This window comes from Malus domestica, chromosome 03, assembly GCF_042453785.1.
Source record: "Malus domestica chromosome 03, GDT2T_hap1".
Lineage (NCBI taxonomy): Eukaryota > Viridiplantae > Streptophyta > Magnoliopsida > Rosales > Rosaceae > Malus > Malus domestica.
The window spans coordinates 16,980,237-16,994,362 of NC_091663.1; the positions used below are offsets into that span (position 1 = coordinate 16,980,237).

Genomic DNA, 14,126 nt, shown 5'->3' on the forward strand with positions numbered 1-14,126 from the left:
AGTTGTTTATTCTTACAACACAATTAAAATTGTTTTTTTTTTAAAGCACAGCAATACCAAACTAACCCTAAATGGCTTGCTGTATTAAGTTATACCCAAAGAGTTAGTTCAGTGGAAACTAAGGAAAGATTTGAAAAACTAACTTAAGTTTGAACTCTCACGGATGCATTCGTTGCACTTATTGGCTATACTATGATATACTATTTGACCCGGAGATCAAAAGTAGGATGTCGCCTCAGTGGCACTTGGACCGCATAATGAGGAAGATTAGTTTGTTATTAAAATACATACTATTATAGAACATTTTATATATGTATCTCAAAATTTATAGATGATATAGCACAATACAAATCAAACGCAAACTATGTACAACAAACTAACTAGACCTGTAAACGGATCGGGTTCAATCCGACCCATTAAGTTAACGGGTCACCCGAACTCGACCCGTTAAGCTAATGGGTCACCCGTACCCGACCCATTAAGTTAACGAGTCACCCGAACTCGACCCGTTAAGCTAATGGGTCACCCGTTAACAATTATTATTATTATTTTTCTGCATAGATTTTATTTTTTGTTGTTAAGACTTTACTGAAATTAATAAAACATCCTCAACTAACGGGTGCTAACGGGTTGACCCAAAGTGACCCGTTATTTAACGGGTTGTTAACGGGTTCACCCGTTAGCGACTCAACATGTTAAGCATCCATCCAAATACTAATATTAACCGGTCGAGTCGAATCGGATCGGGTTACCGAGTTGGGTCCAAAATGCCAGGTCTAAAACTAACTGCTTGTGTAGTGATACTCTTTCTCCATTGCAAGAAGTCTCAAGTTCAAATAAACAACTCATCAACAAATTAACCTAACTCAAGTTCGCTCAGGTTAGTTAACATTTTGGAAAATAGTTTTCCGTTTGCAAATACAAAAATAGATGGAAAATTCGTTTGACAAATTGTTTGTAAAAACAAACTAAGAAAATGAAAAATGAATAAACAACATTTTGAACATCAAATTGATGTTTCCTTCGTTTCAAGAACAATTTTTAAAATAATAAAAAATAAAAGACACATTATAAAACAATGTTAGAGTTTTATAAAAGTAAAATAAAATTGTGTATGCTATCACCACCGTCTCAATCATGATCACGATCACAACCACCACCACCAACATTCTACACTACCATCACCGACACCACTATGGCCACCATTACCTCTCCACAGTCTCATCGTCTCACCACCATTGTCGCTATCACTAGCGCCATCATGGCCACTACCACCTTACCATCTCACTGTCGCCACTGCAGCTGCTATCGTCCTCGTCTCACCATGAACACCACCACTTGCACTTCCCTTACCACCACCACAACATTCTTTACCGCCATTACCCCCACCCCCACAACCTTCTCCACCACAATCACCCACACCTCCATGGCAACAACCACCTCCACCATCTCACCACCGCCACCACCACTATCTTTGACACCACTACCTCCCACCACCATTGACGTCACTAACACCACCTTTGCTATTACCACCACTGTCTCAGCAAACACCACCATCTTCATATCTATTTCCATCACCACTAGCAGCAAATTATCCATCTCCATCACCCCCACCACAAAGGCGGCCACCACCACCACCATCTTAGTTACACTACAAAAACATTAATACCAAGCACGAATTTATTATTATTTTATAGACATTTTAGATATTAATACCAGACAGTTTTGCTTTTTTCATTTAAAAAAAATTATTCTCGGATTAAACTACTAAACATACAAAATCCTATTTCTCGTAATCTCTTGGAAACATTTTGCAAAACATTATTAAATGGACCTTAATTTGCCTTTAATCGGGTCATGGGTTTATTTCTCGCATTCGGGTTTTAAAACCCCAGTTAAATCTCAGAAACCCATCCAATCCTATGGCTCATATCACTTTCCCAAAACCCCGTACTCTTTCGCAAGAGAGAGAAGGTTTAAATAAGGCCGGTGCACAGCACCACAAAACCGAGAGCAACAAAAGCTACCAGCCGCACACCACTGCGGAAGCCATTGCCGCAGCTCGAAGCACACAACCACTGTACATCTGTTCCGCGACCTCTAGGGTTTCTCAATCAGGTCGCCATGGCGATAGACAGCGGAACCAAGGAGCAGCCGCACAAGGAGCACAGGTCCCGGCAGTCGGGCGCCAAGGCCGACAAGAAGAAGAAGCCGGACGCCTCCCAAAACGGCAAGAAGCCAAACCCAAAGGCTTTCGCTTGCCAATCAGCCGGGAAAGCCAAGCGTCTTCAGTCTCGCACCGTCGAGAAGCAGCAGCGCAGCCTTCACGTCCCCACCATCGACCGTTCGTATGGCGAGCCGGCTCCGTATGTCGTTCTAGTTCATGGACCCCCGAAGGTATATATAATCACTGCAATAGATTTTCTGCATTGAGTAATTCTCGTTCGAACTGCAGTTAATTTGTTCGAATTGATAATTTTTTATTGAATTTCTTATTGTTTATTTGTAGGTTGGGAAGTCTTTGTTGATTAAGTCGCTTGTGAAGCATTATACTAAGCATAATTTACCGGATGTTCGAGGCCCGATTACCATTGTTTCAGGTGCCAAGTTTCAACCTTTACTTCTGATATTGCATTGTTTTTTTATATAATTTGATGTTGGATTGAGGACTGTTGGTTAAACGCTTGATTAATTGATTGTGTTAGGGAAGCAAAGGCGGGTACAGTTCGTGGAGTGCCCTAATGATATCAATGGTATGATTGATGCCGCAAAGTTTGCTGATTTGGCACTACTACTTATAGACGGAAGCTACGGTTTTGAAATGGTGAGACTCGAGACAATTAATCTTCTTATGTTTTCTTATCGCCTCCACTTGGATGCTTTAAATTCAATGGAAATCCCAACACCGATGGAAATATATAACTTTTTTTATTAGAATATTTATGAGTTTAACTCGTTTTTTGCTATTGAACAAGCGCACATGTGTGCGGGTGCACACACACACACTCATAGATGTCATTAATATGTATACGGACATGGCTCTGCTTCAATGTTGATTCAGTGGATGTTCTTGGTTTTGTGATACCTCTCATTTGTTACTCAGGGATTCATTTAGCTGATCGTTTTATCCATCAATATACTGTGAAGATATTTATATTATAATATTGTATTGCCTTCACTTATTTTTGCAGGAAACATTTGAATTCCTGAATATATTACAAGTTCATGGTTTCCCAAAGGTTATGGGAGTTCTTACACACCTCGACAAGTTTAAAGATGTAAAGAAATTAAGGAAAACAAAGCAGCACCTCAAACATCGTTTCTGGACTGAAATATATGATGGAGCTAAATTGTTTTATTTATCTGGTCTCATTCATGGAAAGTAAGTAGTAACTCTCTGCTCCCGAGGATCCAGTCAATATGTGAAAGTTGACAACTATTATGAATTCAATTCATATTTCATAATTATCTTCCCCCTGCTTTAAAATAGGTATGTCAAGCGTGAAGTTCACAACCTGGCGCGTTTCATATCCGTTATGAAGTTTCATCCTTTATCTTGGAGAACTGCTCATCCTTATGTTTTGGTAGATCGTTTTGAAGATGTCACTCCACCTGAAAAAGTGCGTTTGAATAATAAATGCGATAGAAATGTCACATTGTATGGGTATTTGCGGGGATGTAACATGAGAAAAGGAACAAAGGTACGTGCTTGACTTATAGAGCTCATCTTATTACCTTTACAAATTTATGTAAATTAATTTAGAGTTTTACTGGGAATAAAAGGAGCCTATAACTAGGTCAAGAGAGGTTCTTTAATGCTATACTTGAATTCCAAATGAAGGGATGGAGCCAGGAAGTCATTTTCGTTGTGACAACTTTTAAATGAAAAGCTCCTTTGTTTTGTTCAAACTTAGCAGTCTAGATTATTGTCCCCCAGCACACATTTTTGGGTTGGTTACTTGGTGCTCCTGTAACAGGCCCGTCTCAGCCAAAAAAGATAACAGAGAATACATTGGGTTATATGAGTATTTGGATAACTTAGGATTGATTGCTGGAATGCCACTGAATAAGCACCCATTTGGGTTAAGTTATAGGCTTATAGAATTATAAACAAACTCAAACAACAGTAGGGCTCACTTGATTGAATCAGGTCAGATCAGCTGGGGCAAGCATTAAGTGGATAATGTTACCCATTAAAAATGCATCTTAGGGGTCCGCTTTTTGGGATGTGTTAGGATCCTAGTTATCGGGCTTCAATGGGTGTCTACTCTCCTTGTCTAATGCCAGCCCAATTAATGTTGTCTAAAGCCCGTAATACTTTTCTAATGAAAATGATACCCATCAAAAAGGCATCGTAGGGGTTCAGCTTTTTGGGATGTGTTAGGATATTGGGCTTCGACGGGCTTCTACTCTCCTTGTCTAATGCCGACCCAATTAATGTTGTCAAATATAAAAGTACTACGGGGCTTTAGACAACATTAATTAGGCTGGCATTAGACAAGGAGAGTACGTTGAAGCCCAATAACTAGGATCCTAACAGGATGATATACAAAATCAGTAGCGCACACTAGTAACTACAGTGTTTTGAGGCTTTTTAAGCGGTTCTATTTTTCTACTTGAAAATATCTTTCAAGAGTGCATTTGAAAATTAATGGTTGTGTAATCTGATGCTTGGGAAAGTTAATTGTTTCAACTAAATACTGATGCATATGATTGTGTAACTTGATACCTTCTTTTTTCTTGTTGGATTTTTAAGGTTTCCTTTTCTCCTAGTGAGAATCCCAAAAATCACAAGAATATTTTTTATACTCACTGTAATATCTAGTATAACATTTTCTTTTTATACTAAGAAGCTCCGGATATAAGTAAATATGATTGTGCATTGTTTATATGTGTTTCAAAATTCTAGGAACTTTGCAAATTTTTTTTTGGCATTTTTGCTTAAGAATTAATTGAAATTGGAGTCAGTCTCACAGGAAAGACAACACTCTGAAAATATAATTCATACGCTTTTTGTTTTTTATCGATATATAGTTGTCTGATGTACATTGTGTATCAGATTCATATTGCAGGTGTTGGGGATCACAGTTTAGCTGGCATGACAGTATTAGCTGATCCTTGTCCTTTACCCTCAGCTGCCAAAAAGAAGGGACTGCGTGATAAGGAAAAACTGTTTTATGCACCTATGTCTGGACTTGGGGATCTCCTGTATGATAAAGATGCTGTCTATATAAACATAAATGACCACTTTGTCCAGTTTTCAAACCTTGATGAAAAAGGCGAAGCAACAAAACAAGGTTTTTATATGTTTTGTTATTATTTTCGTATGCATGTTAGTGCATGTGGTTGAGCGTTTCAAAGATACATTTATTTAGTTTGATTCCATTCTATATATATGTCTGTCACAATCACTTCCTAGTTCATTTTTGAAGAAGAGAATCTCTTTCTTACAATGACACCTTTGATTTTTATTTTTGAAGGAAAAGTCATGTTTCTTTTTCTCCTTTTGCTTCAATCAATTTCCTCCCTTGACGCTCGTGTTCTCTTGTAACAGGAAACCCCCAAGATGTGGGTGTGGCTTTGGTAAAATCTCTTCAGAACACAAAATATTCGGTTGATGAAAAGTTAGAGGAGAGCTTCATTAATCTATTTAGCCGGAAGCCCAATTTATTATTGAGTGCTCATAGTGATGGAATAGATATTGATGAATCACGAGAACAGAATCATATGATAGAGCCTGTAGAGGAATATCAGTCTGGGGAAGCTGTCAAAGGTGATGGTTCTGCTGAAGAAAGCGATGCGGAGGATTCTGATGGTTCAGAATCAGAATCTTTATATAAGAATGAAGCAGCTCCTAAAGATGCATCAGATCAAGATGCTACTCTTAAAGATCACTTGAAGGAACATGTTGAGATTCATGATGGAAGGTCAAGGCGAAAAGTTATCTTTAGAAATGACCTTGATCATTACAATATGGAGGTGAACGGAGTTAAACTTATCATGCCTGCTGAATAGAAATCAATGTTTTAAGCAACTAGTTTTAAGATTCGCCAAGGTGGTTTTTAGGGCGTGGCTATGAAGAAAACACCTATGCCAAGTGGGAGTGGGCCTAGGCTATTGCCTAGACGTGATTTGGGCAGGGTTTTTTATAAATTCATGCTAATTTTATGTTTCTAACTTAGTTTCTATTAGTTTATTATGACTTTATGACGTGAATTAGAGAAATGATAATAATAGTCAAATATTTGATTGCTTGACATGCTTGCTTGATTGTTTACAAAGTATTATAATAATTTTATGTACCATGAGGCTATCGCTTCATGCCTCGAGGCAATCACCTAGATGAGGCTATCCATGAAACGCCTTGGCCTCACCTTCGCCTTTTAAAACATTGGAATTCACCATTTGAGAAGAAAATATGATGTTTTGTGTGTGTGTGTGTGTGTGTGTGTGTGTGTGTGTTTGTCCACAGGCAAAAACTTGAAGTTCACTTCTGGAGGTCCTACACATCAAAAAGCTTTTATTTGTATTTACCACTTTGGTGTTTGCATGGTTATGTTATTGCTCAATTGGCCTTTCAGTTTGTTAGATAACTTCCATTATTATTGAATATAAACAATCTAATATTTTTTTTCTTCTCATTTACTTTATTAATGTCAAATCGTGGTCATAGTTCTATGAAACTAGCAATATAATGTTGTTTCTGGTGGACTCTACCATCACGTAAATTGTGGATTGAGCGTTGGATATATATGCATGATAGATGTAAATTCTTTTAAAAACCAATTTTTCTGATTATGGATGTGAAGAAATCTATATATGGATGAAACCAGAAATCTTATGCTCATGTTCTCTACATTATTCCATTATAGGATTCAGCTGAAGAGGCTGACGAAGAAGGTGAAGATGGTGATGACGACGATGATGACAACAGTAATGATGTTGATAATCAGGGATCTTCTGGTTCAGATTCATCAGCAGAAGATGGAGATGTTCGTGAAACAGATGGTAAATTTACTCCTAATTTGCAAATTTGTTCTATGGTGTGAGATTCTTATTTTCTATGCAAGAGCTATGCTTATGTTTTGAATATCAGATACAATACAAACATACAACATTTTTGGGTGAACGGTTTGTGATGCCAAACCCTATATTATGTATGTTGATAAAAGTTGAAAAAAAAAAAAAAGAAACTGGTATATAACTGAAAATGTTATCCATCATTTTCCTACATATTGTAATGTTTCTATTTGTTAGATTCCACAATGTATTTCTGTTCTCTAATTCCATCTACCCCTTTTTTCACCTCATACTAGATGAAACAGGGAACATTGCAAAGTGGAAAGAATCTTTGGTAGAAAGGGCTTCTTCAAGGCAAACTATTAATCTTATGCAACTTGTATATGGGAAATCAACATCAATGCCAACAACTTGTAGCAATGAAGATCACGATAGCAGTAGTGCAGATGATGACTTTTTTGTGCCAAAAGGAGAAGGAAACAAGGTTTGTTCTGGAAACTACTAGTTTATATCTCACTGTAACAGGTGCATGCTTTTTTTACATAAGACGGAATCATATATCTTTCCATTCTGAGGTAACTTATTGGGATAACCTTCATAACTGAAGAGTGCGTGTTTCATATTATTGTTTTTGTTTTGTTTATGCAGAAACATAGAGGAATAGACAGTGGAAACTGGGATGTTGAGGACTGTTCCAAATTCACAAATTATCTCAAAGACTGGAAAGAGGAAAATGTTAGAGAGGATATTTGTGATCGTTTTGTCACTGGTGATTGGTCGAAAGCTTCTCAAAGAAATCAACCCACAGAAGCTAAAGTTGAAGATGATGATGATCTTTATGGTGACTTTGAAGATTTAGAAACAGGTGAGAAGCATGGCGGTAATAATTCAGATGACACAGGTGCAGACCACAAGGAAGATTCGGCCAAAGAGGAGAGAAGGCTGAAAAAGCTAGCTCTTCGTGCAAAGTTTGATGCTCAATATCCTTTTCACTTGAAATATCTTCTTAATGTATTTTTCAAAAAATTACATATTGCTCTTCCACCACTAAAAACCAAGGAACGTTTTTAATGATTGTTATATGATGTTCTATTAGCAATTCTCTGTGCGTGAACGTTTCTGTTTTGTGTTTGGTCATATTTTGTGTATATTTGTACAGAAATTACTTTTGTGTCCTTAATTTAACCAACGTTTGATGGAGCTGAGGCATCTGAAGAGGAGCTTGATAATAAACCTGAAGGCAAGTTCGGTCGAGACCGACCCAAAGAAAGTGACTACTTTGACAAGGTAAACTTCCTGCATATATTTAAGATTGTTTAGCACAACACGGTTGTGGGAGCTCATGCCTAGTTCTTCCAGTTGAAGGATGAGATTGAACTTCAGAAGCAAATGAATATTGCTGAACTCAATGAACTGGATGAGGCCACCCAATTAGAAGTAGAGGGTTTTCGGACAGGGACATACCTACGGTTGGAGGTTCATGATGTCCCTTATGAGATGGTTGAATATTTTGATCCCTGTCATCCTATTTTGGTTGGAGGAATTGGTCTTGGTGAAGAAAATGTCGGACACATGCAGGTTAGTGCACATTAAAATATGTAATTTTACTGCTTTTGTTTTTCCTTTTATACTAGCCCTCCCCGCTTGCATGTGTATGATAGCTTCTCTATTTCATGCTCATGAAGAATCAATGTGTGGTTGTATTTTAATTAAACTATTATGTTATTTATTGGTGGTTTTAGACAAATAGATGATAACCAAGTGATTTACACATAGAAAGAGGCACGAAAAAAATGATTTACAGAGAGTCGTATTAGAATTTTTTTGCCTCGTTTACTTAACATGAATTGCTAAGAGACAGTGTAAAACGTTAAAAGGGAAAATTGTGAATGCCACTCAAACTAAAAATCTTGTCACCTCCTAGACTCATGTATTAGTGCAAATGTACTTCCATTATTTTCTATGAAAGTTTAGTCGAAACGTATCATCTGCAACACATGCGAGCCATTTTTCCAGGTTATTACCACTTCAAGACAACTAGATGACTTAGGGTAAAAATTTAATTGATTAAAGCTTGTGGAACATATCTTTGCTTCCTCGAAGACAAGCTGTAGTCAAAGAAATTCTTACCCCAACACGGCAACACGTGATGAATTTTGATGGGATTTCTAGCAGAGTTTGACAGAGGTGGTACATACAAGTTAAAAGTGGTATTTACGCACGCCCATAAGTCCAGGTGGCATTGGTGCAAATTTCCCAAGTTAAAATATGTCAAGGTCTTAATAGGCAGTCACTCTTAGTGATTGCTTACTTGCACAGCCCCTTATGAGTTCAATGTTCGCATATATATATGAAGAATTTTAATCTCATCAGATGATGTCTTCCATTTCTTTCAGGTCAGGTTAAAGCGTCATAGGTGGCACAAGAAAGTACTTAAGAATAACGATCCCCTTATTGTTTCTATTGGGTGGAGGAGATACCAAACAATACCAGTTTATGCTATTGAGGATCGCAATGGAAGGCATCGCATGCTTAAGTACACTCCTGAACACATGCATTGCCTTGCAATGTTTTGGGGCCCTCTTGCCCCTCCCAATACTGGTGTGGTTGCTTTCCAGAATTTATCAAACAATCAGGTTTGACAAGTTTCTTTTCTTTTCGTTTTTGTCTTATTTTTATGTTTCTTTCATCTCTTTGAAATTCGTAGCTCGCAACGGTACTTTAAATATATATTTCATTTAAAATTCATCTAATTAGGACTAGGTTGAGGATTAAACTTGAGGATCGAATGTGAAGACCAACTTTCAATGTGGTCCCATGAGTTGAACCTACACTCAATCTTTCTTTTTTTTGTAAAATAGTTACATGCACCGAATATTATCCCGACTTTTTTACTACGTGATGTGGCACGTAACGTGGTATTTGCTTAATATTATTATTATTATTTTTTTTTATAATTGAGGTTCAAAGTGAGTCCATATCAGTGTTTTAAAAAGCACACCCGAGGTGCGCCTAGGCGGCTTTGGAGGCGGGGTGGGAGTGATAAACGCCTCTGCCCAGTGGGAGTAGGCAAAAACTCACCTAGACGTGGTTGATGCACGCCTAGGCAGCTAAGGTGCTCTTGAAGGCGGTTGATTGGGCATTCCTAGATCCATCACCGATCCGAATTCGAAGTCTTCTGGGTTTAGGGTTGCAGTGTGCCGCATCATCTTCACGAAGAAGACGATCATGAAGTAGAAATATTTTTTTTTCAAAAACTTGGTCCAAACAACGTCGTTTGGCCAAATCTTTAATTTTTTTTTTTTAAAATGACTTGGCCCAAAACAACGTCGTTTTGGCCAAGTCTTTTTATTTTTTATAACCCACAGTAGTTCCCTGTATGTGTTTTTAAATAACCTGCAGCAGTCCCCAATTATTTAGATCTTGTAAGGCTTTTGTCTCACGCCTCACGACTTTCGCCTCACGCCTCAAGGCTTTCGCCTAGGCGGGCTATTCATGAAACGCCTCGCCTATGGCTTCGCCTTTTAAAACATTGGTCCATATATAAGAAAATGAATGTTGCCACATTAGGTGAGATTTGAAAAGTTCGAATAACAGTTGTTGCCTCTAGTTATGTGCCAAATAAAACAACCGTCCTCTTAATTTATAAGTAATAAACAACTACCATTGGGTTGATAGAATTTTTCAAAGTCTCTCATTATTCAGAACAGTGGAGATTTCGATCAATGTGTTTTCGCCTCTCCCATTCAGGCTCTCTCGAATTGAAACCATTATGCATGGGTAACGTTTCAACTCTGCCACATCTGTTGGTAATGGAGAGTTTGGAACTTGGGAAGTACTACTGAAACTTTATTAATCAGACAATAAGATGGCGACATCGTCAACTCCTAATAAACCAATAAGAAAATAAGCTGCAAGGTCATGTAGTAGAGGCTAGCTTACTACAGCTTTGCGATTTGATGATTTTGGACAGAGTCGCTCGAAGTTCGACTATCTCCCAGTGCTACTCTCTCTTAAACCTCATGCGTCTTCATGGATTCTTGTGTTTCTTTTGCACCATAGACATATTTGTTTCTTAGGAATCTAAACCTGTTTTCTGCCCTTTGGTGAGCTACAGTACCAATCGAGTACGTAATTTCAATGCACAACACACTGGTCTATGTCTTGGTCTTGCACTTAAGTGCTGGTTATGCTATTTTCTCTCCTTTAAGACCATTTTTATTTAACCAACCTAGACCTGGAACACAAGTTGATTTTGTTATTTCACAGGCTACCTGTATAAGGTGTCCTTGAATCTCTAGGTTTAATTTCATATAAATAGATTTTATGGAATGACGTTGATTTGGAAAGGAAGTAAATGGTGTTTGAATATGATATCCAGGCCACATTGACCTGTTTGGTTTGAACATTGTGTTTACTTACCTTTCATGAACTCTTCCTGTGGATTTTCTTGCTTAGTGGGTCTACTAAACCTTTTGTCAATTAGCCTATTTATAAGGTTCCTCCTCTCTCATTCTACCCACTGAAATAAAAAGAAAACACACAAGATGAAAAATGACAAAACTAATCATTCATAAACCTTTGTGCCGCATTATTATTTTCCCAATTTTCTCTTTTCATTTGAATTTTCGAATTTTAAGGGTACACTGTGTTTCTTTGTTCCTAAGCTACTTTATTTGATTTGGCAGGCACAATTTAGGATCACAGCAACTGCAGTTGTGCTTGAGTTCAACCATGCATCACGAATAGTGAAGAAACTCAAACTAGTTGGTCACCCCTGCAAGATTTTCAAGAACACTGCCCTTGTAAAGGATATGTTCACCTCGGATCTTGAAATAGCTCGATTTGAAGGTGCTGCTGTTCGAACTGTCAGTGGAATCCGGGGGCAGGTCAAAAAGGTATGAACTCAGCTGTATTTTTAACTGGAATGATATTCGTTTTTGTTATTGTTGAGCTGGCATTGAGACCAAGTATGCGCGCACACGTGTGTGTGTGTGTGTGTGTGTATTCACAAGTAAGACACATAAGCTCTTTACAGATTGTAAATAAATTTGTGAGCGCATTTCGTCATATGGCCCACGATGCTCATATAATTTACTTTTATTAATATTAACCTTGACAGGCTGCGAAAGAAGAAATTGGTAACCAACCAAAAAAGATGGGTGGACAACCAAAAGAAGGGATTGCTAGGTGCACCTTTGAGGACAAAATTAAGATGAGTGACATTGTTTTTTTGCGTGCTTGGACTCAAGTTGAAGTTCCTAGATTTTACAACCCATTGACGACGTCCCTGCAACCTCGTGACAAGACCTGGCAAGGGATGAAAACTACTACGGAATTGAGGAGAGAACATAATATTCCTATTCCTGTCAATAAGGATTCACTTTACAAGGTAATATTTGATGATGTGAAGCTACTTATTGCAGCAGCACATGGTTTCTCACTCTAAATTCTGCCCCGGCAGTACTTCCGCTTCTCTTTCTTTAGTTTTTCTTTGTCCTGTTCTTGTCAATTGTAATTTTCTTTTCTTTGTGTCAACAGAAAATTGAAAGGAAGTTGAAGAAGTTCAATCCGTTGGTGATTCCTAAGTCACTGCAAGCTGTGCTGCCATTTGGAACAAAGCCAAAGGATATTCCCAGTAGGAAAAGGCCACTCCTTGAAAATAGAAGAGCTGTTGTCATGGAGCCTCACGAACGTAAAGTTCATACTCTTGTTCAACATCTCGGATTAATACAAAACGAGAAGGTATGCACCTTAAGACATATTGTGTTTGAACCCTCGTCCTTAGTGCAACACTAATACACAGTCACAACTTGCCAGAGTGGCAGGTTTATATCTGTTTGAGTAACCGAATGTAATAGATGATTACTTTTTTGAGTTTTGACACATGGAGCTTGCGTATCACCTTGAAAGCAAACCTCAGAATATGCCTGAAGTGTGACCAGTTTAATATTCCCGCTATCTTGACTTGTTTTAAAGTTATCGACCGTTTGCTAACCATCTTGTATTTGGCTTTTTCACTTTTGGGGTAGAAAGAGTATAAGAAGGGGGTGTCCCCTATCTGAAGAAACTGTTATGTCATTTTATGTTTTGTCTTTGTTTTGAAGACTCTTTTATGCAGTTCAATAATTTTTTAAGGTATTTCAACTTCTCATCTGCTTTTGCAGATGAAGAAGCGCAAGCTAAAAGATGATAAAAAGAGGAAAGAAATTGAAGTCCAGAAAGCCAAAGAAGAACAAGTGTCTAAAAAGCGCCAGAGGGAAGAACGACGGGAGAGATACCGGGCACAAGATAAAATGAAGAAGAAAACTAGGAGAAGCGCAGAGGACTGATGGATGCACAAATGTTTTAACATACTATGTTGCTTGGGGAAACTGGGTGGGTGAGCTGACTGAAAAGAAAGATAAGTGGTACGCGGATCACGTCTACAAATACAGTGAGACTAGGGATATCTTTTGCAATTCGCTGCATTCGAGGATTTGATACTGTCTCAGAAACACGACCCGGATCGGGGGTTCCGACACTCCCCTTTGGAAAGAAAAAACGACGTGTGAGAATTTTTAATGTGCATTTTTGTGCCTTGAATGTGTTTGTTCTTGGCTCCCTGAATTAACTTTTAGGAAGCGATACAGATGTGAGTGATTTGTGAGTAATGAGACTTGAATTCGGGTACAACGTTTTTGTCAAATGCAGGATCAAGTTGGATTGAAAATTTTGATTTTAATTTCAATCCGCTTTCAATTATAAAATTTTTGAGTTTTGGAGCACCCCAATCGAGTACTAGATTCGCTGAATACTGAGCACTTGAAAAAATTTCGTCAATTCAACTTAAATAATTGTACCTGTGATAGGAGCATATTTATGCGACTTAGTTAACATATTTTCTTGCATGTACTTAGTTAGTTATTGTTTATAAGAGTGTTTTAAGCTATTTTCGTGTGTTTATAGGTCCTAATAGCAAAGTTGGAAAGAAAGTGCATTTTGGTGCAATTTGGAGCAATTTTGGGCCAAAATGGATTGCATGCATATGGAGCAAGTGGGATGGATGTTTTTGGTGTTTTAAAAAGGGTTTCAACACATGCAAAAATCTGAATAATGAAGTTGAA

General features: G+C 37.8%; 1 protein-coding gene across 1 annotated transcript; it reads left to right on the forward strand.

Moving 5' to 3' along the window:
* The first annotated feature begins 1,878 nt into the window (after positions 1–1,878).
* LOC103443560 (uncharacterized) lies at positions 1,879–13,787 on the forward strand. Its single transcript, XM_029099938.2, has 17 exons — positions 1,879–2,397; positions 2,510–2,600; positions 2,706–2,824; positions 3,192–3,382; positions 3,491–3,701; positions 5,060–5,297; positions 5,555–5,979; positions 6,873–7,008; positions 7,317–7,504; positions 7,669–8,000; positions 8,211–8,307; positions 8,380–8,598; positions 9,417–9,656; positions 11,709–11,918; positions 12,143–12,412; positions 12,562–12,765; positions 13,188–13,787. The coding sequence occupies exons 1-17, from the start codon at positions 2,125–2,127 to the stop codon at positions 13,350–13,352; spliced, it is 3,609 nt and encodes a 1,202-aa protein (XP_028955771.2). The 5' UTR covers positions 1,879–2,124; the 3' UTR covers positions 13,353–13,787.
* The last annotated feature ends 339 nt before the right edge of the window (positions 13,788–14,126 follow it).

What these genes read in the sequence shown, in the direction of transcription:
- LOC103443560 (XM_029099938.2), top strand. Translation starts at nt 2,125, where the DNA reads ATGGCGATAGACAGCGGAACCAAGGAGCAGCCGCACAAGGAGCACAGG. An exon ending in TCTGGTCTCATTCATGGAAA is followed by an intron (nt 3,383 to 3,490) that starts GTAAGTAGTAAC and finishes GCTTTAAAATAG; the next exon opens with GTATGTCAAGCGTGAAGTTC. An exon ending in AAAGTGACTACTTTGACAAG is followed by an intron (nt 8,308 to 8,379) that starts GTAAACTTCCTG and finishes TAGTTCTTCCAG; the next exon opens with TTGAAGGATGAGATTGAACT.